Source organism: Lygodium microphyllum, chromosome 13 (genome assembly GCF_053477565.2).
Source record: "Lygodium microphyllum isolate KBCC chromosome 13, Lygodium_microphyllum_v1.1.10, whole genome shotgun sequence".
Taxonomy (NCBI): domain Eukaryota; kingdom Viridiplantae; phylum Streptophyta; class Polypodiopsida; order Schizaeales; family Lygodiaceae; genus Lygodium; species Lygodium microphyllum.
In genome coordinates this window covers 41213652-41239575 of record NC_141147.1, presented here as the reverse complement: position 1 = coordinate 41239575, position 25924 = coordinate 41213652, and the positions used below count along the sequence as shown (strand labels likewise).

At 41.8% G+C, this 25924-nt stretch overlaps 1 protein-coding gene across 2 annotated transcripts in view; it reads right to left on the bottom strand.

Annotated features, from left to right (window-relative positions):
* The window catches only part of LOC148026546 (uncharacterized), a 13747-nt gene extending 1315 nt beyond the window's left edge, over positions 1-12432 (bottom strand). Inside the window, exons 1-2 of one of the 2 annotated variants that reach the window (XM_087690987.1) lie at positions 12144-12432; positions 11808-12035 (exon numbers count right to left, since the gene is read on the bottom strand). In XM_087690987.1, coding sequence (XP_087547113.1) covers positions 11808-12035; positions 12144-12373 — 458 coding nt within the window. In that variant the 5' untranslated portion in view covers positions 12374-12432. The remainder of the gene's footprint in view (positions 1-11807; positions 12036-12143) is intronic. The other variant, XM_087690986.1, reaches the window with a different exon arrangement.
* Positions 12433-25924: the final 13492 nt, after the last annotated feature.

The following is a 25924-nucleotide window of genomic DNA, read 5'->3' as shown; positions in this document are numbered from 1 at the left end:
GGCTTAGCATTGATCACTTTTAGATCGCCACTTAATAAACCAAATCAGCTTGCTAAATACATCAGTACACAACACATCAAGTTCTGTGGAAAGGGCACCAGCACCTTCAAACTGTTCCTTGCAACAAGGATACCTCTAAAGGAGCACCTCAAGCTCTTGCATTAGAGAAGTCAGGGCTTGGAGCCCATGTCATCATCCTGCTGCGATGTCAGAAGCTGGAGTCCTTATCACATCATATTACAACATCAAGACATTGTCATACCCGTTGACCATTGTGCCTTTTAACTTTTCACCTTCTGCATCTTCTAAAGGGATGGACAACTATTCTAACATCTTTTCTTTTGCACACTAAGAAATTCTTATCAACCTGCAATTTGATCAGTATTGCAGATGGTGATATGACAGCTAATGTGGCAGGTGCAGACACGGTATGTGGGCAGGTGGACATGCAGTCAGAAAGTTGGCAAAAAGGACAGATGGCTGACGACCTAGCAGTCCAACTTCCACCACATTGGACCTGGCAGAAAAGTTAATGATGGACTGAAATCTGTGAGTTCTTAGGGAGGCTGGGGCAGTGAATTACAATGAGCAAGGGTAGTTCCTACTGTAAATAAGGGTAACGAAAAAAATTTCTAAAGAATTTTGACATAAATTTTTCTAATAAAGAATATTCTATTGAATTACAGGAGAGAGTATTGTTTCAAATAAACTAGCTCAACAATAACTCCCCTATACTATGCCATAAAAGTAATAATCCAATATTGGTTATTGTGACCAAGCTTATTATCTTTTAAGTCTATACGCTCGTATATTAAGAAAAGTATACATTCCTGTTATCTAGAATATGAAATCAAAGCACAATGAAAACATGAAAGTGCAAACTAGCTCTGATTGCAAATTCCACGAATACAAAAGGAAATTGTGGGCTTGTCTGGTTTGTGAAAGCTTCTATGCTCTGTCCAATAACCATATTTTTTGTTGTGCACTACAAATCTGCTTTCACACTACAGACAAAAGTAGTCTTTAATAAATGTTCCTTGTTGTTAGCAACCAACTTTCCTTGATTCATACTTCAACCGACAAACCAATTCCGAATCAAATGCCAACTTCTGTGATATATTTTTGTTGCATTTAGGGTACAAGAATGCACATACATAGCTCAAAGAAGAAGAAGCTTGAGAGAGCACTACTCAAAGTGTATTGAGATGTATCAATAGAGAAGATTTAAAAGACTTAGTATGCCCTAAAGTGGACAGGCATATATACAAGACCAGGGGAAAAAATCCTCCTAAAGAGGGGAAAAAAGTGCTTTGTTGGTCCATAGTGTATTCACAGACATCACTCAGAAATATAGTAGCAACACGCCCCTTGGGAGCAATGCAATGAACAAGAGCTAGCACTTATGTATAGAGAAGTGCCAAGCCCAAGTAGACTAGATCAATCCAAAAAGGGAAGTAAGCCCAAAGCTTTGTGAAAAGCTTCAAACTTCTCATGAGACAAAGCCTTCGTGAAAAGATGTGCAAGGTTGTCCTATGTTGGCACATTGGCCAAGTTGATCTCTCCTGCACAGAGTCCCTCCATGACATAATGATAATGCATCTCAATTTGCTTAGTACGCATAGGGAACCGTAGATTCTGTGCAACGGCTAATACACTTTGACTATCAGTGAAGATGGTGATGTCAAATGATTGTCCCACAGCCAAAGGGCATCTAATCACGCAACTTTGAAAGCTGCCCTGGCATAAAACAGCCCAAGGCGCTCAATACCACTCAAGTAGCAAAAGATACACTTCACTACCTCCCAATACTTGTCACCTAGGGTTCTTCACTCAATCGGTCCGCCTTCACTGCTCTGAAAGCATGTTAGAGTGCAACAGTGCGGAAGCATGAGACCAAGATTGAGAGTAGGATGAACACGGAGAGGAGAGAGAGAGAGAAAGAGACAAAAGAACATGAAGATCTGCTGTATAAAGTATGCTGAATACAAAGGAATGCAGATATGTACACGGGTGCGGTCCATATGTCTGCGTAACTCGACCTCGACAATGTCTCCTTACTGGACACCTCAAAGTCTGCTGCAATCTACCCGATCTCTGCCCCTAAAATCTGCAATTGCAAGAATGAGAGAGTGTGCTAGTGGCACCTGAAGAAAAAGCAAAAAAGCTGTCAAGTCGCCAACTGTGCTGAAATCTGGCCAACTGGACTACCACGTGGCAGTCCGACTACAACCTGCAAGTCTGGCTACTGACATGGCACTGCTAACGTGGCACTGACAGATGGAAGCACTACTTCACACACCGAACACTCTCAAATGACTGCCTGGCTGGAAAACTACATATATACACAGCTTAACTGAGAAAAATGCTTGTCCAGGGGATGACAATCTCTAACATCTCTGGCATCGTGAAGGCTCAAGTTTAAACCTATCTCCATCAAAGTAGCAATAGGCTTGCAATCCTCAAGATAAAATCTCTACAATAATATCTCCACATAGTTTGTTTGACATAAAGCTATACCTCCATTACACTACTAGAACTCAATGCCCAAATAATGATTCAATAGACTCAAATCTGACATATCAAAAGTCGAATTCAACTCAATCTTAAAATCAGCAATATGAGTCTCATTAGAACCAGTGAGCAGCATGTCGTCAACCGTATTGATGTCTAACATATAAGGTGCTTTTAGTTAGACTATTCTAAAAGCAACGTTCAGCCAAGTATGCATGTATCATCTCATACCAAGCCAGAGGCACTTGCTTCAAACCATACAATGCCTTTTTCAATCTACACACTTTGTTTTCTTGCCCCTTTTGCACAAAACCACGAGGCTGAAAAGCATATGCTTTCTCATATAGATCACCATTTAGAAATGCAGTTTTGATATTCATCTAATGTACGTTCCAACCATTATGAGCTACTGATATACAAATGCCACAAATCTATGTTTAGTATATGGATTCCATTTCCCTAGGTGGTCAAAGGCATGGCTCACCCATTCTCGATTAGACTTTTCTAGAGTGATCCATTGGAGACCTCTCTACTCCCCTTGTCCTGTGGTGAGCTCCCGTTGGATCGGGTTTTCCTCTAGAGAGGAAATCTTTCTCATTGGCTAGCATTCATCATTGAAAGACTTCATCAACAGTGGTACCCCTCTACCATCCTCAAATCCATTCCATCATCTTTGGCCTTCCACCACATCCAGATGCTACGTTTGTCTCACTTTTTTAATCCTAGACACTTTAGATGGAGGTCATACCACTACATTTCATTTTTAGCACAATGGACATTTATCAGTGGACAAACTAAACTAGATGCACATATTTTAGGCCCAATCTGTCAAAAGTGGTGCAGCAATGGAAGCGTAAACATAAGTCGTAATAAGCTGCTGAAACACAAGACAAAAGAGAAAGGGAAAGAAAGAACACAATACAAATGAGAACTCAGATGTATGCTCGGGAAATGGAATCCATATACCAAGACATGAGACAGTACAGATGCAATGTGAGTCACCGGCTGTGAAGCACTGGCACATGCTCCCTCTCTCCAAGAACTGTCAAGTGATGAATGAATGAGGAGGAGGGAGCCTGAGAATATATAGGCCAAATAAATGCCAAAAATATGACTAGCTGCAAATAATGCCAAAACACAATAAATGATGGCAAATAAAATGCCTAAAATATCTTTGTGCCTAGCCTGTTGTACCGCATGTACAGACTCAACCACGAACTGACTAATCTGCTAACACCCTCTCTCAAATCATGGGTGATCTGATACCATACAATATACAATGATAATGTCGCATCATAGTACATACAACAATGTCCATCATAGTAGAATCATGGATACCCAAGTAGTGGGTGCGCAAGCCACCACCAAGGTGCCTCGGAGAGAACCTGATGTCGATGTCGATTGTACCAGCTCCTGAAGATAGAGAAGATCATAGCAGCTCTCAATGTTAGTCAACAATGCCTTTGATGTAGCATACGTGAGCTCTCAATGCCTTTGATGTAGCTCTCAATTCCCCTTCTTCGGCCAGACTGCCAAAGTGTCCCCTTATGTGAGCTCCAGACAAAAGCCACCCGCTCTTTGTCAAATAACCAGCCCATCATGAACCTAGATGTCAATCCCAGCTCCAAGATTTGTACCTGCCAGACCTCGGACGATACATCAGGGATGTCCCTCTCTGGATCCTGTACATCTATATAGAAATATAGATGAGGCACGGCTGCCCCATCTCACCACCCTCTCACACTCCCTCTCTAGCACTGGAGAGTCCTGAGGGATGACCTCATCACCACCACTAGAAAGTAGCCGAGGAAGGAGCCACCAAGACCTTCCCACAATCCGAAGAAGATGATCCCTTCCATGCCTTGGACTTCGCCTTGGCTGGAGGATTGAAATCGGAATCTGAGGTAGATGATGACTCGTCGGAGGAGTCCGCATCCCGCTTCGTCTTCTACTTCTTTTTCTTCTTGGAAGCCGCTAACTCTTTGCAATCCTTCCTTAAATGACCCTTCTTGCCACACTGGTAACACCGGGCCTTCGACTTCATCTTCAAAACCCTCTCAGAAGCTACAAGAGCTTCATCTGAACCTCTATAATGTGACGGAAGCCGCCCCTGTACTCGCAAAGTCGCCTCATGCTCAAGCAGCATCGAGGACATATGAAGAAAACTGACAGGAGTCGTAGATGTTTACGCCCGTAAAGCATTCGCCACTAAATCAAACTCCCAAGGAAGCTTGTAGAGTACCATACCAATAAGATGTGCCTCTGATAGGGCAGACTGCATAGTGCAAAGCTGGTCCTAGAGTTGGGTAACGCGAAGTAGGAATGATTGGATCGTATCTTTGGATTCAAACTTCAATTGCTGGAGTTGGCCATAGAGAGTAATGGCCCTCATGGTGGAAGGAGCCTTGTACATCAAATGCAACTTCAACCATACGTCTGAAGTTGTCCTACAGGAGGCGACCGCCAGTAGGACTTCTTTGGAAATACACCGAAGTAAGGCCGAATAAGCACGGGCATCATCCGAATCCGATGTAAGCATTGCCTCCTCATGGTTGTCTTCATCAAAATCAGATGGAACAGGAGAAGGTTGTTGAGAGGACGTGCCATAGCTCCGCCAACCACGTACCATAACTGCTTCTAGATAAACCAAGCCTTCATCACCGCACTCCACGTATAATAATCAGGTCCATGGAGCTTGTCATCAGTGGATGCGCACGGAGGAGCCATCTGTAGAGGATTTAGAAAAGTAGTAGAGAAAAGAAGGTATTTGGAGAGGGAACACGACCAAAACACAAGCACAGACTGCAAAAAGCAAGAGTTCACATACAGTATAACCCAAAATCTGATCAAAATAAGACAAAAGCTGCTGTAAAAAGTCAAGAATTCAATCAAAAACTGCCAAAAACAGCAAAAACGGCCTGATAATGCAAGCATCCAACCAGGAGGAGATGCAAAGACATCAAAACACAGGCTGAAACGGACATGTAGGCTGTACGGATGCTAACGTCAGCAAAAAAACGCAAGTAAAACAGGGTGCATGGTTGGAGCAGCAGCCGCCTAATCAGCAAGGGTGAAAACAGTCCTGAAATCAGCAAGAAAAAATAGCAGGAACACAAATCCTGAAATCTGATACCATGTCAAAAGTGGTGCAGCAATGGAAGCGTAAACATAAGCTGTAATAAACTGCTGAAACACAAGACAAAAGAGAAAGGGAAAGAAAGAACACAATATAGATGAGAACTCAGATGTATGCTCGGGAAAAGGAATACATATACCAAGACATGAGACAGTACAGATGCAATGTGAGTCACCAGCTGTGGAGTCACTGGCACATGCTCCCTCTCCAAGAACTGTCAGGTGATGAATAAATGAGGAGGGAGCCTGAGAATATATAGGCCAAATAAATGCCAAAAATATGACTAGTCGACCAGCATTAAATGCTGGCTGACTGGCTGCAAATAATGCCAAAACACATAAATGATGGCAAATAAAATGCCTAAAATATCTTTTTGCCTAGCCTGCTATACCACATGTACAGACTCAACCATGAACTGACTAATCTACTAACACAATCTAGTTAGTATGCCAATTGAGGCATCAGCTTGCCTATTCATAGGCAACTCCCCTCCTTCCACTCGATCACTAATCATTAATCCATCCCTCCTCATTCTTCTATCTCATCCCCCTACCTCCGTCAAGAGCACACACTGATGCTCCAAGCTACATGTTGGGACCAACTATTGCAGCCTTGTATCATTCAATCTTTTGTCAATCTGTTCCTTCTCTCTCCTGTGTTTCAATCTCCTTCTCTATTAACTCTATGTTCACTTTCCTTTCTGTTGCATACTCTAATAGTCCTAGGTAGCACTACCTTTCCCCTCCATAGCTTCTATCCCCCATCTTCCACAAACCACCTTGAGAGGCTTGCATATATTTGGTAATTTTTCATTTATAGACAGCTTTAGCTAGACATGTACTTCTTTGTGAAATTCTTCTAAGTAAAATAATTAGCATTAGCCACACCTTTTTTCAGGGAAAAAAAGCTACTCAAAAGAAGATATCCTTGACCTTTGTGATCCTAATAGGCCCTTGAGTAGAGCTAGACTCCCTTCCCCCTTCAGCACCTTTTGGGTCTAAGAGGGGGACTTGAGCCACTAAAATTAAAGGGCGGCATTAACACAAACTATCATGCATTTGGTCCTAATTTAGCTCCACAAAAACAGTCCCTGCTTCAGCCATAATTACATTGGGACTTCTGCCCAGTTGCCAGTGTTGCTACCCTTGGTGCTACTGCTGCCACCAGCCATCTAGTGTTGCCCCCTCACCTCGGGGAGTCATATGACTAGAAGCTCCACTAGCAACCAGTCAAGGTCTCTCAGAAGAGGAGGCAACCACTGAAGAAGGCTCCTCCAAGTCAACAATATGAAGGAACACTAACTCATGGGTAACCGCTGGAGTAGAGGTAGAAAGCTCAGATGCTTTAGCTCCATCCTTCATGCCTGGATGAAGGTGAGGGTACTTCTTCCAACATTTCTCCTCTGGATGTGTCCCCTTCCCACAGTATGGGCATTTAGGCGTCTCCGAGTCGGAGTCAGAACCTAAAGAACTCTCCTATCTTTTAGCCTGTGATATCCCTTTCTTTTGTGTCCCCCCTGTCGAACCTGCAACAAAAGCTTTGATGGAGGTGGATCCACTGGCTACCTCTTTGGCGAGCTCGTCATGCTCCAAAACAAGCGGGCAAGCTTCTCACGGGTCCTCGATGTAAGAAGGCTAGTGTAGAAGACATCAAAACGGGGAGATGGCAGCTGAGTTAAAAGAATCATGGCCATATCCTCGGAAGAGATCATCTTGTCAAGGGACGCAAGCTCATCCCTCATGTCCTCCAACTTGTGGATATGATCCTTCATGGAAGAAGAATCATCAACAACGAGCATCCATAATTTCTTCTCGAGAGTAATCCCATGGGCAAAAGTCTTTTGATGGTACAAAGAAGCAAGCTTTGTCCACACTTCCGCTGCTTTCCACAACTTGCGCACATGCACTAGGACAGAATCCTGTAAGCTCATAAAGAGAAAAGATCGAGCTCATGAGTTGAGCCGATCCCATAAGGCCGCACGATCCATCGATGATCCAACGGGGGGATCCTCCATTGGATGGGAAATAGGGTGGGTAACAAACTCCCAAAGATCGAAGGTATCAAGGATACACTCCACCTTACACGACCAAAGCGAGTAGTTGGAACCATCAAGCCGGTCTTCTTTGGGCAAAGAAGGGAGTACGGGCACCTATATAGAGGGTGAATGGAAGGCATATGAAGGCCAGCAGAACGAGCCTTCTGTGAAACATGGAGAGAACGGGGAATAGAGGGATCTCGGTCAAATGGGCTAGGTGACCTCGAGTCGTCGCGTGAACTAGCACGAAAGTCTCTCCGTCTCTCAGAGCAATGAATAGAGACCTCATCCTCTGAATCAGCAAAGAACTAGTGATAAGACATCTTTGTATATATCTGCAATCACCAAACAATCTGCAACCAACAAACGGTCAAGATGGAGCCACCTATGTCAGAAAAGACCCAAAAGATGCTGTCGCCTGCAAGAGGAGAGAGAAAATGCTGCCACCTGGAGAAAAAAACTGTCGCCTATCCTCCAGATGATGACGCCTTCTCCTCCGCTGATGTTGACCACCTCCTGTTGGCTGCGTTTGATGCAAACGCAGGCTGCAAACATCTAGAAAACTGTCGCCTACTCCTCCTGATGCTGCAAAACAACAAAACGCAGGTATGGAAGGCTGCATTTCAGCCTGGACAGCACCGCCAAGGGCTGGAAAGGAGGGAAGAAAGGCTGCACTTGATCCTCTGCAATGGAAGCTCTCCTCTGTGCTCTCAGTCAGGCGATGATACCATGTGAGAGTGCGCAACGGAAAAAGAAACACGAACACAGAGGGAGAGAGAGAGAGAGAGAAAGCAGAAAATGAAGGAAGAAAATCTGCACTGACTGTAATGAATGCTGAATACAAAACTGTGGACTGATCAGTCCCTGCACACAGCCCGAAGCGTCAGTGAGGGCACCAGATCAGGCTGATGATGACGGCAGCACCGAAGACGGAGGAAGATGACAGAGTCGGAGTGTGCACCTACCAATGAAGGAGGGAAGATAATAATACAACTAACTGCCAAGTGGGAAATGGCTATAAATAGCCAAAAAACCCAAAAACTAGCCGACCTGAAATTTGAGGCCATAAATATGTCCGACCAGCATTTAATGCTGATCCGGCCAGCATTTAATGCTGGTAAAAATGCCAGGAATGCTCAGAAAAATCCCGGAAAGGGTGGACAATGTCCGACAGGTGAGGCAGGCTGAAGAATGCAGAAATTGCCCCGGGAAATGCACATAAAAACCCCGACTGGAGGAGAAAATGCACTGAAATGCAATAAACTGAGTGCTCTAGAATGAGCTACCTCCTCCGTCAAAACAAGTGATAGACAAGTTAGCAGTCATGTTTGTCATGCCTTGTCATCTCCTGCCTGTGAGCCTCAGTCTGAGTCAGACGAGGACTTTAGGAGCTCTGACTTGTCTATCACTTGTTTTGACAGAGGACTCATTCTAGAGCACTCAGTTTATTGCATTTTAGTGCATTTTCTCCTCCAGTCGGGGTTTTTATGTGCATTTCCCGGGGCAGTTTCTGCATTCTTCAGCCTGCCTCACCTGCTGGACATTTTTCTAAGCATTAGTGGCATTTTTACCAGCATTAAATGCTGGTCGGATCAGCATTAAATGCTGGTCGGACATATTTATGGCCTCAAATTTCAGGTCGGCCAGTTTTTGGGTTTTTTGGCTATTTATAGCCATTTCCCACTTGGCAGTCAGTTGTATTATCATCTTCCCTCCTTCATTGGCAGGTGCACACTCCGACTCCGTCATCTTCCTCCATCTTCGGTGCTGCCGTCGTCATCAGCCTGATCTGGTGCCCTCACTGACACTTCGGGCTGCGTGCAGGGACTGATCAGTCCACAGTTTTGTATTCAGCATTCATTACAATCAGTGAAGATTTTCTTCCTTCATTTTCTGCTTTCTCTCTCTCTCCCTCTATGTTCGTGTTTCTTCTTCCGTTGCGCACTCTCACAGAAGGACCATCTGCTGCCATGTTTTGATCCTCAGCCTACTCCATCTCCAGATGTTGTTGCCCATCATCATCCACATCCTTTGGATTAGCCATCTACATTCAAGGCCTCTCTAGGTGGCTGCAGTTTGGCTGCCAGCTGCTATAGACACCCTCACAAACTATCACCAAGCAGTGCACTAATATATTTCGTCGTGCTCAGCCCCAACTGCTGCATTTTGACATCCAATTCCTACACTGTTGTCTTCAGCCTTCTGCATCAGCTTTGTTCTCCGATATTTTTGGTTTGCTGCACTTGTCTCCGCTCCTTGACCTCTCACATTTGTATCTCCTTCATTCATTTCATTACTGCATTCATTTCAGATTATTCTCCTTTTATGTTTCACATTCTTGTCTGGATTTATTGTGTTAGTCATGTTCCTGATGGTGTAGAAGGCAAAGCTTGCACTAGCTCCCTCTTGTCTTTAGTACAACCACATATGAGCAAGCCAAAGAAGGGTTGGTGAAGCACCTTAGATATGTACATTATAGCAACTAGGGACTCGAGGATATGAGATTTTAGATAACCACATCTTCACTCCATCAATATCAAGCACCCGTCCTCATCAATCAAAAGAAGGTGCCACTATCTAACCCATGGGAGTTGATTCACCCATAAGAAGAAAGGTGAAGAGTCCCAAGGCCCACATGAGGAGACAAAGGTACCCATGTATGCCCAAGATCACTAGGATCAAATGATTAAAAGTCCTCCATGCCCAAACACAAAAAGTACCAAAAATTTCAGTCCCCATGGACCTCCCAACACCTAAGGAATCAAAAGAGGATCCTAAAGACGCACTCTAGCAATTTTAGGACTGACACTGACATTGCCATGGTGTTCAACTTTAATATCCCCAAGGGCAAAGGATTAGGTGGATTTTACTCATTTACATTGTCCAAACTCTCATCAAAACAGCTACCAATATAGCAAGAAAGTGATTGGAGCAATAGGATGCAACTGCCTTTGAAGAGGCATACCAACTCCGAGGAGATCGAAGGTCTTGCCTTTGTAAGAAGCCCTAAGAGGCATGGAAGATCTAAGCCCGAGTAGTGCTACACTGTCCTAGTCACTAATTAACGAGTGAGGTTTGCATTTTGCTACTTTCTCCAAAAGTAAGGGCCAATATACTCCATCGCCCATATCCAAGGAAGCAACACCTCGACTACAATCCCAAGGAGCATGGCAAGTACAACTTCTCAAGGACCTTTGGTGTTGGCTCTTTAACAACAACGATTTTCCACATCTTGAAAGGTAGTTCTTGATATCAATTCTTTTCAAGAGAAATTAGACCAAGAGAAGCATCAACCATTCGATTCTCTTCTCTCACCTCCTCCTTTCCAATTTCTTCATTCACTTTTTAGATGTGCAAGGGTTGTTATAAAGATAATCGAGGACAATCAAGAACCTTCAAATTCAACTCTTTACCATCCAATATCTTCCCCATCCTGTGAGCAACTAGCTAGTGCTTGATATTAGTTTTTACCAAGAGACTATTAGACCAAGCAATGCATAAACTCTTGGATTCTCCTCTCTCATCTCCCTCTTTCCAGTTTCTTCATTCAATTTCCATTTGTTCCATGATGGTTGTGAAGATAAGTATTTCAAAGCTTACCATGGGAGGGTTTTTCCTTCCATGCCCCCCCCCCCCACCCCCTTCTTTTTGGGGGCATGGGTATGTGGCTTTTCATAAATTGACACCATGGTTTTAGGGGCGCAAAACTAGACACACATGCATGGCATTCAACACATTGCCCACTTTTGTCAATTGGGCAACCAAGGTAGATTAACATCTTTACCATGACTACTTTCAGCCTGATTTTCATTCACTTAAACTACAAACAGTGTTAAGGGCTTCAACTTGTGTGGTGAAGATTTACCAAAGGTGATATTGTATATCAATTGAGCAGACATTCTCCCATTTACAATCTCTTGTAACACATTTAGAAGAATGCTTTCCAAAGCCTACTCTTCCCCCCATAGCTCTTCATCAAACTCAAAATATGATGCCTTTACAAAAACATATTAAAGAACTAAGTCTGATCTTCTCAAGACGAGTCCAGCTCCTGTGAGATCTTCAATATTTTATTTTGGTTTTTCCATAATATATTAGCATATCAAAGCAACATGGCTGCATGACCTGTCATCAAAGGTGGAGACACAATTCAAGGTAGCACCACAAGCTCCGAGAGTCTCATCCACGACACCGATGCATGTTGGGCAGTTGCCCGTAGGAGGTTCTATCTGATCTTCAACTTGGGCAGCATCAATTCCAAGCAAGTTCGGGCTAAAAGGGGAGGCCCTGGCTGCACTCACATCATAATACGGCTTTCCCAGAAGAAGGCAAAGCAGCAGACTCCCATAACACCTGCAAATAAAGCAAGTTCAGCCCGAAAGGAGAGGCCACTGGCAGCATTCACATAGCAACAAGGCTCCCCAGAAGGAGGCAGAGAAGCAGTCCACTATTATCAATCACCTGAATGGGAAACCCCTCCAAACTGTCAAATCTGCAAGCCATTCTGCCTGCCTTGGAGGAATTATCTGCATGTGCGAATGATGATCACTGGGACGTGCTCCAGCCACAGGAATTCGAGGAGCCCAACCTCTGAACATCTGAACGCTTTTCCTGTCAATGCCTTGCCCTGGCGTTCGGATGGTCGCATGGACGGAGGGATCCGTCAGCCAGCACGATGTTAGAATCAACATGCTGCTCGCCACTGACTAATGTTACCACATTATCGTCGCCGTTATTCTTTGTTAGCCGTCTCATTACACGTGGCGCTTAACATTTACTTTTTGCCCAGAAACATTTCAATCAATTTTCTTTCATAAGACATTCTCATCGATAAGGCAATCAATAGGGTGTTGAAACCTTCTACTCATCTCCCTTTGAATCCAAAGGTTGGTTAGTCTCAATTTCAAACTCATCTGGTGTTAAACATTGCCAAGGAGATCTTTCCGTCTACATTAATAGCTTAATAACAAGAAGACCTACTAATCGCTAAGAGTTTGAATCTCTTTTAGTGGGCATCTTATGTGAGCAAAAACACATAGCAAATATGACAATCTTTGAAAATACCTTCTAATCTAGCTATTTAAACATTGCCAAGGAGATCATTCCATCTACACTAACAGCGTAATAAGAAGAGGACCTAATGATTAAGAGTTTGAATCTCTTTCAGTGGGCATCTTAATTGAGCAAAAACATGTAGCAACTATGACAATCTAAAGCTGATGGCTATTGCTATGAGAATCAATTAGTATAGAAAGGAACTACCATGAATGTTGCCTACCAATGTAAAGCACCAAGGAAATGGATTTGACAAAAGAGAAAAGAAATGAGATTATTTAAAGTGTTTATTTTTTTTAAATACTATGAGAGACAAAAGCTAGGGGAGCAAATGGGATTAGATATCCCAATAATCTTAGTCATAAACAATGGATATTAAGCGCTATGTGTATCGATTGCCATTCCTTGATTGAAGTTTGAAGGGCCATAAGAACTTATAGGCAAGAAAAGTCCTCCTTCACCCTACAAGTGTGCAACCATTGCAAATCACATCAAGGTCCAAATACACCCAATGCTAGATAGCATCAAGAAACAATAAGCCATACAATATGATATGAGCTACAAGTACACCTTGTAACTCCAAATTCCTACATCAATTACGATATATTCGGTAAGGCTTCAACTATCTCACGACTTTGTTACTCCAACACGTCATAAATGGAATGACAAACATGCCTTGTTAAGTGGAAAGCCCTAAATAGAAACCTTTTATGATGAAATGTTCTGGCTACAAGACATGTAGAAAGAATTGCTTAATATGCATTAGCTCTTGAAAGTTTATGGCATTAAAGAAGAGAGAAACACAAATCAAAGAAAAAATGAGATTGTTTATAGTTAGAATAACAACAAAATAACCATCCTAGAAAGAAGTATTGCCGACTATTATATTGAATTGCCAAGGGATGAGACTGGTTGAGTGATAATGGTCGGGGATGGAAGTACACATATTTATGAATTGAACAAAAATTAAGTAATAGAAATAGTAGAATTTGCCAATAGTGTCAAAGTAATGGTTTCGAATCGAATCATATGGTTAAGGGCTCAATCCTACATACAAATTATAGTTGTGCTTTTGTTTGCTATTTGTATTTGCCTTGGCAAGCAGGTAAGGTTGTTGAGAACCTTATATATATGGGTTAAAGACTTTAACCACCTTTTAAGAATCCAATAGGTTTATAAAAACATTTTTTGACGTTTAACTTTTTCTTGTTCATTTTTCTACTTTCTTGCATTACACAAACTAAACTTTCAAATGAATCATTATGTTTTTTTCAAAGCAAAACTATTATGTTGCTTGGCTATTTGCATTGAGATGTCCAAACTACATAATGCAAAGTCGCTCCTCATTCAACAAAGAAATATCAATTTAGGATTCAAGGAAGTGAGTCTGCGATTGTTGATGCTTGTACTGCCAAGATATTGTTGCCAATTTAATTAGTAATAGGTAATGTTACTAATGACGTGATATTACTACTAAATGCTAATGTAATAATAAAAATCAAGTGTTGTTGTTAGATATGCTTAATGCCCCACCCTCATAAGGTTCCACCAATGATCCATGGTACTCTAAGTTGTAAGGCCCCCATTATGAGGAGAAGCCACATGTGAGCATGGACATTGGGTGGGTCTTGACTTGTATGTCAGATGAGGTCTATGTGACCAGATGGCAAAAAGGTGATCTTTGTGGATTTAGCCTTTGGTTTAGACAGAGAAGTTATGCTAGTAGCAACTCAAGGCATAATACATTGAGTTGCGGGGTATGGGAGTTATCAGGGACCTCTATTTTGGGATCCCAACGATAGAGGAAATATCCCCTGTCTCACTAGGGAAGATACATAATATGGTCAGACATGCTGACCAGACTACCTTTGCAGGCTATAAAAGGAAGACCCTTCTAAAGCCATCGTCAATCTCTTTCGCCTAGTCAGAGTTCTTCTAGCTACCCTTAAGCTCTTCACCTATCATCTGTCTAGATTACTATCTAAGCTTCATAGTGGAAGCGCATGAGTAGATAAAGCCATCTTTTTATTAGTTTGTTTGAAATTAAAGTAGTCTCTATTCTTCTCATATTAACACCATATTAGATAATTTGAAAATTTTTTAAGTCCCAATTTCAAATAAGTTATAAATATTTGACCACATGGCTAAATCTTGATCCATATTTGAAAGCGAGATTTGGGAAGGTAGCTTATATAGTATTTAGGGTAGACTCCACTTTTAAATAAGACAACAAGATTTGACCATGTGGTCAAATAATGAAGGTATTAGGGGTTTCCAAAGTTCATGAAAATTCCTAAATTCCCTAATATAGTGTTTATTTATTGTGTGTTCTCTACTCCTTGTTGCTGAGATTATTATATCCATTGTGCTGTGTAATTTTTACATGGTATCCAAGCCTAAGGGGCTCTAAGGAGTGAAGAGTACATGAGAGGCAAGGGCTTCAATAGCAAAGAGGAGAAATATTGTTTATTGCATCATGTAGCAGTCTAGCACATCAGGTGGTGCTGCTACTATATCGACAATTCAAACACCAAGGATTCATCCACCAATCTTCAGTGAAGACAAGTCAAATTGTACAAACTACACTTTGTGACCTCTAGAGTTGGTGTATGTTGACTTGTGCGGTAAAATTCCCACAAAGTCCTTGGGAGGATCTTTTTATTTTATGTTAATCATCGACGATTATAATAGTAAGATGTGAGTGTACTTCCCTCATGATAAGGCTCAAGCTTTTGGTAAGTTTAAAGGCTAAATCTTTTGAAGACTTTTGCAAGAGCAAAGGGATTAAGCATCAATTGATGAACCTCATACACCTCAACAGAATGGCATTGTTGAATGCTGAAATCACACCATTGTGAAATGGCAAGGTGTATGCTTAAGGACAAGAAATTATCTAACTAGTTTTAGGCAGAAGCACTTAATATTGCAATCTATGTTCTTAATTGGAGTTACACAAAGGACCTTAAGGGCAAACCTCCTCATGAGGCCTATTCTGGTAAGAAACCATCTGTCAGAAGTTAGAGTTTTTGGATGTGAATGCTATACACATGTTCCAAAGAATAAGAGAAACAAGTTAAATTCAAAAAGCACAAAATGTATATTCTTGGGTTATAGTGATGAGGGAAAGGCTTACAAATTGTATGACCAAGAGGAAAATATGATCATAGTGAGCCGTGATGTGGTGTTCAAGGAGCAACTATTGGGGGTAAAGGTGCCTTTGCCTAACTACTCGTGTATTACTACAGTGACAGTACTCACACACCTGCACACTGCAAGTGGTGAATGCCCATCATTGTCACTTCATTCTTTATTCTTTTAGTGACATTTGAATAAAGGGAAGGCCGGTCACACATTGTGATGGTTGGAGTTCCCACATTTGGACTATCTCTCTCTCTCTCTCTCTCTCTCTCTCTCTCTCTCTCTCTCTCTCTCTCTCTCTCTCTCTCTCTCTCTCTCTCTCTCTCTCTCTCTCTCTCTCCTGCTCCTTCCACCATAGCTCTTGCTCCCGCTCATGCTTCCACTTCATGGCTCACCTCCCTTCAACTAGTATCAGAGCCTTCTTCTTCATGAGCTCAAGTTTGTTCTAGCACGCTCTCAGCTTCCATTCAAATACCTATAGTAGTCATCTCTTTGTTAGCAGCCATAGCCACTCTGTTCGAGCTTCCTATTGATTGTATTCTTCTTGGGCACTCTTTGAGCCTTCTCATGCAAGTCTTGGAAGAGCCTACCATAGCCCTCACCCTACTTGTGGAGCATCACGTTGTATGGAATAGGCCCTTTTTTAGTAGCATCTCACATTTTTTCATCTCCTACAACATATCTTCTTCATTGGGTAGCTATACAAGCACTTATACACTCGGTTTTGATGCTTGGAATTGAACCTCCCACTCTTGGCATTCAATTTGAGTGTTAAGCTTCTATTTTGGACTATTATAAAAATCCACAAACTATCATAAAATAGGGCAGCACTTATCTTTGATGTCTACACTCATTGCCATTGGTTGGATGATGCCTGATTGATGCTTATATATTCAGGGAATGCTATGTCATTGCTTGGAGTTGATTTTGGACTGATTTAACCACTTCATTTACTCTATTTTGGTTGAGGTTTGTTGGCTAGAAATACAGGGCAACACCCTGTTTGTGGATGCTTCTATGGTTAGCTTTGTTGGTCTTATGATGCCCAGTTATGCTGGGGTGATGTCTACATGTATAGGAATGCTATGCCCATGTATGGATTGGATTTGGAGTTGATTTTGGTACTCAAATAGCTTGGTTTGATAGTGTATTCATTGTTGTATATTGCACGACTGAACTTCTTTTAATAGGCATTTTATATGCCTATTGCTCCTGTTTATGATTTGGGTGTTCTATTTGCACTATTGATGTGTGCCATTGATGCTAGTACACTAGTATATCATATGCCCATGATTTGAGGTGGCTTTGAGCTTGATTTGAGAATTGATTTACTCAGTTTTGTCAATGAATTTATTGCTATAATAACCATGGTTGAAACCTATTTGGTCAGTATATGCTCTACCTATTGCTTACGAGTGCTTGTCGGGTGATTCATTTGACTATATGGATGTATATGGAGGTTGAAAAATGCTTTGTTTTGGTTCTAGAATGCTTTTGAGCAGTGATTAAGCTCTTCTTTGGTCTACACTAAGTGGTATTTGACTATAGTTGGCATTCTTTTTGACAATGCCTATTGTCTATGCTTGACATCTAGGCTTCATGCTTTGATGCTAGTGTCAGAAATGGATGCTACTTGGAATGTCTATGTCTGATTGACATTTGGGGCTTCATCTATAATTGCATTTGAGAATTTGGGAGATCTTGGACACTTTATTTGGTTGCTAGCTACTTGACTTTGGAAGCTTCGGTGCTTTATGCTTTATGAGCTTGAGCTACTTTGGGATTCATGCTCCAGATGTATCCTACTTGGATGTCAGATATCTAATGATATGTACTTGATATATTTGAGCAGTGCTTGCTTGGTCTACATCTAAATTTCCTTCTAGTGGGAGATTCTAGCCTATTTGGATGTACATAGAGCTTTGACTTTGCAGTTGAGCTTGAGATCATGGGATATTTATATGTATTTGCTCTCTCTCTGTGCTTCATGTATGTAGTTCATGCTTAGTGGGATGATCTAACACTACTCTTGGGCAGGCACCTATCTCTGTCATGGTGTTGTCAGTTATGTATGCATCTTGAATGGCTTCGTATTGAGCTTTACTTACACTACTCTATCATTGTGCACGTGCTTGGTCTCTTTTGTTACCCTGAGACTTGTTACATGCATGACTTTTATGTCTATGAGATGTATTTTTTCTGACATCCTGCTTAGTTGATAGTTCTTGGTGCCCATTGGTCTTTTTCACTCACTGTTAGATGTATTTGCTTCTTGGTAGTTGCAGTTGGTCATGTATTAGTGATAGCTCTACTTTTCACTTCTTTTACCTACTATTGTGACTTATTACAACCAGCTGTAAATTGCAGACTATGAGTATCTACTGAGGGCAATCATTACTATTTGACACCCTTTTGGTTATATTTGGTGGACAACTGGTCATTTTAGCAATTTCTCTTATTTTCAACTTGTTTTGGTAGTGGTTTTGACCTGTTTAATTGCCAATTACAACAGCTTGTTTTCTACATAGTTTGCCTCTGTTTGATTCATTATGGTTGGTCATCTCAAATATACGACTTTGTTTAACATTGCCAAGTTGGATGGCACCAACTATGGCTACTGAAAGTTTCAAATATGGCAGGTTTTGGTGTAGAAATTGCAGACTAAGGCACTAAGAAACAAGGGTATTAAACTTGAGAACATGGATGATGATTACTAGGCTGATTTAGATGCACTATGCAAGTCCACTATTATTTTATCACTCTCTGAAGAGGTCCATAATAATGTTGTTGAAGATGAAGATCAGAGTACATGGAATCTATGGGAAAAGATTCATGAACTTTATGCAAACAAGAGCCCTGCTTCACAAATGTATTGGCTTAAATAGTTGATGGATCTCTACATGAAGGAGGGGACCCCATTGTCTTCTCACTTTAGCCAGTTTCATTCTACCATGAAGAATCTGCTCCAATAGGGTATTGAGTTTTAGGATAATCTACATCCTTTATTTCTGCTTGGCACTTTACTTGAGTCATGGGATGTATTTTGCATTACAATTTGTACCAACAAACTTGATGGAATGAAATTGAAAGCTGTAGAGAGTGCTCTTTTTACTAAAGAAATTAACAAAAAAAAATAATGATGTTTTCCGTACTTCACATGCTTTATCCGTTAGAGGTGGTAGAAGTGGCAAGAAAGATAATGATCATCATGGGAAGGACTCTCAGAAGTCCTGGTCTAAGTCATGTGGACGCAGCAAGTCCCATGGACGTAAGTCTGATCTTACATGATGCTATTGTGGGGAAGTAGAAAACATACAGCCGCAGTGCCATAAGATATGTGATGATAAGTGCAAAGAAAAGGGGATAGAGAAAGTGCAGGAGAAATCCAATGATCGTAGTTTATACCTACAAAGTCCAGCGTAATGATTGAGGAGATAAACGTCATGCGGCTTGAGGAGTACGATGGTGACTACATATTAGCAGCCTCTTTATGTGATGCCTCTCAGCAACAGCTGTGATGAGGCTCAGTCTATGCATGCACATTGTTGGCTCTTGGATTCGGGTGTGTCTTTTCATACGACCCCCTACCGTGAGTGGTTTTATACCTATCGTAGTATATCTGGTTCTGTGTGCTTAGGTGATGATCGATCTCTTGCTATTGTTGGCATTGGTGATATCACTCTATAATTTTCCTCTAGTAGCACTTTTGTTCTACATAATGTACGTCATGTTCCCACACTGACTAAAATCCTTATGTCTACCGGGCAGCTTGATGATGCAAGTTATTGTATATGCTTTGGTAATTCTGCATGGAAGATAACTCATGGCAAGCTTGTTCTTGCAAGAGGTGCCAAGTCTGGTAGCCTCTACCCCTTGGTTGTATTTGGTACTATTGACCATGTTTTGTCACTGGGTTCTATCCCACATGTATCTCTCTCGCATGCTTGTCTTGGGTATATGTTGCTTAAGGGAATAAAAATGCTTAATGCTTTGCAGTATATTCCGCCTTTTGACTACTCGCATTTTGAGTCGTGTGATCACTGTTTATATGGCACGCAGACTAGGAATTCACATAAAAAGACTGGTATTGCATGCATGGGTGAGTCTTTGGCTCTTGTGCATTCAGATGTACGTAGACCCATGTCTTGTTAGTCATTAAGGGGGTGTGAAGTACTTTGTCACATTTATTGATGATTATTCATGTAAGGTTTGGGGTTATCCCATAAAACATAAATCTAATATCTTGGCCATCTTTCAGCATTAGGTTGCTCTCACAGAGAATTAGACTAGGCAGAGTCTGGGCATAGGTTAAAATGCCTAAGGACAAGTAATGGGGGTGAGTATGTCACATGTGCCTTTAAGAAGTTTTGTGACGAGTGGGGTATTAAGCATCAGTTGACTACCCCTTACACCCCTCCCCAGAATGCTATGGCTGAGCGCATGAATAGGACTATCTAGGAGAAAGGATCCGCAGTATACTTAGCCAGGTAGGCTTACCACAACATTTTTGGGCTGAGGTAGTCTCTACTACCTTGCATCTCATTAACAAGTCACCTTGCAGTGGTATTGACTTCTAGGTTGGAGGGGAGGTATGGACAGGAAAGTCTCCCTCATATGCTCATTTGCGTGTCTTTGGATGTGAGGCCTTCTGCCATATGCCCAAGGACCAACACAATAAGCTAGATTTGAAAAGTGTAAAATGCATTTTCCTTGGCTATGGAGATGTAGGGGAGATGGGTTACCATCTTTGGGATCCACGGGCATGGAAAGTCATCTGCAGAGCCATGATGTAGTCTTCCATGAAGACAAGATGCATAGGCAGCTTGAGAAAGTGGTTGAGATATGCATGGTTATATTTCAGGAGGAGCCCCCTACTCCTCGTCGACAACTAGTTAGACAACCTGCACCAATAGTCAATGCTCATGGCGAAGATGTTAGACAGTATGTTGGACAAGAAGCATAGCCTACTTTGAGGCATTCTATTAGAGATAGACAACCTCTTGACCATTATACGCCCTCCATGGATTATGTCTTGGTTACAAATGTAGGAGAGTCTCTCGCCTATGATGAGGCTATGCGCATGGGTGACTGTCACTCTTGGGAGAGAGCTATGCAGTTTGAGATTGACTCATTGCATAAGAATCATACGTGGGACCTAGTTTCATTACCTATAGTGGTAAAAAGGCATTGCCTCATAAGTGGGTGTACAAGTTGAAAAGCACCCTTGGCCACCCCAAGCTAGCATACAAGGCTAGATTGGTTGCTAAGGATTTTAAGTAGAAACATTGACTTGACTTTGATGAAGTTTTTTCTCCTATGGTCAAGATGACTACCATGTGCTTAGTCTTGGCTTTGGTTGCCCAACTTGACTTGGATCTTTATCAATTGGACGTCAAGATGGCTTTCTTACATGGGGACTTGCATGATGAGATATACATGGAGCAACAGCCTAAGGGTTTTGTAGAGCAAGCCTGTAAGGAACACTTAGTGTGCAAATTGAGAAAGAGTCTTTATGGTCTAAAGCAAGCACCCTAGGGAATGGTTTCGCAAGGTCAATGCTTGTATGTAGTCATAGGGCTACAATCATAGTGTATGGATCCATGCTTGTACATGAAGAAAGCCCATGATGGTTCATTATTGATTTTGGTACTCTTTGTGGATGACATGCTTTTGGCAGGGAAAGCTCATGATGAGCTAGATGCTCTTAAGGCTTAGTTCAAAAAGAGCTTTGAGATGAAAGATTTGGGATAGGCCTCTCATATACTTTGTATGCACATTATGTGTGACAGGTCTCAAGGACTACTCTATCTCTCACAGAAGGAGTATATCCATAAAGTCCTTGAGTGCTTCTGTATGCAGGATGTGAAGCCTACTAGTTGTCCATTGCCTTCTCATGTGAAGGTATCATAGGACGATTATCTGCAAATAGATGAGTAGAAGGTCGAGATGGCCAAGATTCCCTATGCATCTATAGTGGCTAGTCTTATGTATGCCATGATAGCCACCCGTCCAAATATTTCTTTTGCAGTTGGTATTGTGGCTCGTTATATGGCTATACCTAGCAAGAGGCATTGGGATGTTGTGAAAGTTATCATGAGGTACTTGAAGGGCACTGCTGATATGTGCATTTGTTATGGCATCTAGGGTATAGGAGAGTCGTGGGATACACTGACTCTAACTATGTAGGACATGTAGATAGTAGAAAGTCCACTTCCGACTATGTGTTCATTTTTGCATGAGGTGTTGTTTCATGGATGTCCAGGATGCAGAATGCATGGCTCTCTCCACTATACAGAGGTTGAGTATGTTGTAGTCACTGAGGCTTACAAGGAGACCATTTGGTTAGGATGTTTGGTTGTTGACCTTGGTATGATGCATACTATCCCTATACTGCATTTGGATTCTCTAAGTGCTATCGAGTTAGCCAAGAATGTGGTCTTCCATGCGAAGATAAAACGCATTGAGGTGAGGTATCACTTCATTTGTGAGATCATCGAGGATAGGACTATTGATCTTGTCAAGATCTCAACTGACCAGAATCTTGCAAACTTGCTCATGAAAAGTCTCTTAGTGGAGGTTTTGCATTCCTTAGGAAGATGATGGGTGTAGGATGAGATGACGTCTTTTCTTATCCTGTTGTACCTATGTACACTTGTACTTTATTTATTTATTTTTCCCTCCTCATTGAGGCAAAATTTCCTTTAAGTGGGAGGTTATTGGGGGTAAAGGTACCTTTGCCTAGCCACCCGTATATTACTACATTGACAGTATCCGTGCTTACAAACTCCAGGCAGCAAGCACCCATCACTGCCACTTTATTCTTTATTCTTTTAGTGACATTTGAATAAAGGGAAGGCTGGACACACATTGTGATAGTTGGAGTTCCCACATTTGAACTCTCTCTCTCTCTCTCTCTCTCTCTCTCTCTCTCTCTCTCTCTCTCTCTCTCTCTCTCTCTCTCTCTCTCTCTCTCCTGCTCCTTCCACCATAGCCCTTACTTCCACTCGTGCTTGCACTTCAGGGCTCACCTCCCTTCATTAGCCACATATAGTGGAGGAGGAGAATATAAGTTCTTCCACTTTATCATCAAACAAAGAAGTAGTCCACTATAAATCTTTCCTAAGAGCTATCCCTACCCTCAAGGAGGAGGAAGCATCATCTTCGGATGATGAGGAAAAATTTCACCAACTTGCAATCATGTCGCTGGAAAATCCATTTCTATAATGGGTGAAGAAACTCTATGATCGTGGTAATTCTATGCCCACTCCAACACTGAGAAGATGGACCAAGGAGGTCATTGATAATGGAGGACCAAAGAAAGGTTTTCCACTCACATAGTCAATATGGCCTTGATGGCTGAGATTATGAGATAAGTAAAGGAGCGAACAGACGTGGAAGAAGCACTTGCCAATCTAGCATCGAGTGTAACTATGCAAGCTAAGTATGATAGCATAATGAAGAGTAATACTTGGGAGCTAGTGGATTGACTAGAGAAGAGGAAGATTATTGTCACTAAAAGTGAGTCTAGGAGGTAAAGTACAAGACTGATGGTAGCTTAGAAAAATACAAAGCCAAATTAGTTGCACAGAAATTTTTAGAGGTTGAAGGATTTGATTTTCAAGACTCAGTTGCTCCAACTGCTAGAATGACCACTATTTGCATAGTACTTGCAATGACCACTCATAAGAAGTGGCCAGTTTACCAAATGGATGTTAAATCAACATTCTCCAATGGTGACCTCAACGAGGAGATGTACATTGCTTAGACACTGAGGTTTGAGGCCCCCCATTTTGAGAACAAAGTTTGCAAGATAAAGAAGGCATTGTATGGGCCAAAACCAGCCCTTAGAGCATAGTGCTAGCAAATATATAAATGAGTTTTAGGCTTGAATTTCAAAAGATGTGCCTTAGATACTAACTTTTATGTTTACGGGGATGGTAAAAAGTCTATAGTGATTGTCTTATATATGGGTGACCTTCTTATTACATATGGCTATGAAGATATGATCCATCAAACTCGAAAGGCTTTGAGCTCTAAGTTTGAAATGACTAGACTTGAGCTTGTTGCACTATTGTTTGGGGATTGAAGTAAGTCTGGAAAAATCTTCATCTCTCAAAAGAAGTATGCACGGGAGATCTTAAAAGCATTTGTCATGATCAAGTGTAAGGAGATAGCTACACCTATGGAGGTCAATGTGAAGTTATCTATTGAGGATACATCAACACTAGCAAATATTGGGAGGTACAGGATAAATCTCAATGTGTTTGGTGCATGTATGAAAAATGGGTTTTTGGCAATAGTGATGCAACTGTGATTATTACATCTTAGCACTATTGGATGATCTTCATTTTGTACTCCCATATGCCATGATATCCTCCTCAACCATACTACTTCATATGTAACAAAGCAAGCTGCCTTGTACTTTGCTTCAGTAGTAGAAGACAATGCCACTATTGGTTGCTTTTTACTGATTCAAGAGAGGATTCTTGAACTTAAAGAGAAACAATATCTAGAAACTGATTTCCTGGGATCACTATCACACCTGTGCAATCTGAGTCATAGTTCCCCACAAGAGAACTTTCAGAACTGTGTGTGATACCATAGTCAAGAGTTCCCTTCAAGTATCTGAGCATCCGCATCCCAAATTTCTAATGACTTTCTCATGGACTGTTTGAGAACTTGCTCAAAACACTAACAACAAAACTTATATCTGGCCTAGTGTTACACAAGCCAACATTTCTTCTACTTCTTTCTTTTTGTTAACCCCAAGTCAAGATGGCGAAAAATGAAAGAAAAGCGGAAAAAGCATGGAAGAAGAGCAAAGACACGCATGCGACCTCTAAAAGCTAAGCCGAGACCAAAGGCGCAATTTCAAATGAAAGGTGCCTCAAAAAACTTGGAAAACTCTTGTAAAAGAGCGCCAGGCTCCCTCCTGTGCCAATTGTAAAATATTAGACGGGCATAGGCTAGAGGCATAAGGCTAGAAGAGGGAAATGGAAAAAGGATCTTGCCATAATGGCCGGTCATGTAAAAAAGGGGATGGGTGTCCATGGGATTTTAGGGCTTGTATATAAAGTTCAAAAAGTGAATGGAAGCTCATTCTTTGGTGTGTGGCTAACAAGAGCTCTCTTCTTCTTCTCTTCTTCTCTTCTTCTTGCTTGTGTGTGCTCTTGAGAGAGGGAGTGTGAGAGTGTGAGGGAGTGAGTGTGTGGGAGTGAGGGATCAAGAGGGTGAAGCTCTTCACCATCTCCTCTTCTCTTCTTCTCTTCTCTTCTCTTCTCTTTTCTCGCGCGCACGGCTATGGAGGATGGAGCTTGGAGATGGAGGAGGCTTGAGGATGCTTGAGATAGCATCAAGAATCGTGGAGCTACCGAGGTGTGCGAGGGAGGAGGCTACTCACATCGGCATCAAGGTAAGCTCACTACACTCGTAGGATCGACGGCGCGTCGGCTAGGTGAGAGATAGCCATTAGAGCTCGCTTGAAACACTTGAAGCAATAAACGGTCCGTGGGTCTTGGCGGTTGAGCGTGAGGTCCCACTACATTTTGGTTCCGTTCCGGGACCAATGGATTCAAGCTTGAGCACTTGCGCGCCTCATATCGAGCATCGAAGTAGGGGATTCATCCCCGAAACGGAGCTTGAGATAGATAGGAAGTTTGGGTGTTTTTGATCTTCAAAAAAATTAAGTATTTTGGGATATTTTGGTTGTTTGATGATTGGAAAACATGGAGAATTTATTTCAGTTTTTTGCCTTTGATTTTTGTTGCATTTAGCGTAGGTTAGAATTAGGAAATTGAACCGGAGAAGGGTAGGGTTTACTGTTTCAAAACATGGCAAAATAGGGTAAAAATCATGCAAAAATTGGTAAAACGCTGGCTAGTGATGCCTAAGATCGGCAAGTGAGTGATTGGGGGCATCAACACCACACCCGGGAAGGGGTATAAGAGCCAAGAGGCCAAGGGAGAGCTCATTTGTGCCATTTCAAAGAGAGAGAGAGAGAGAGAGAGTGGTGCGCAGATCGGACGCAGGTAGCTCACGTAGTGAATTCC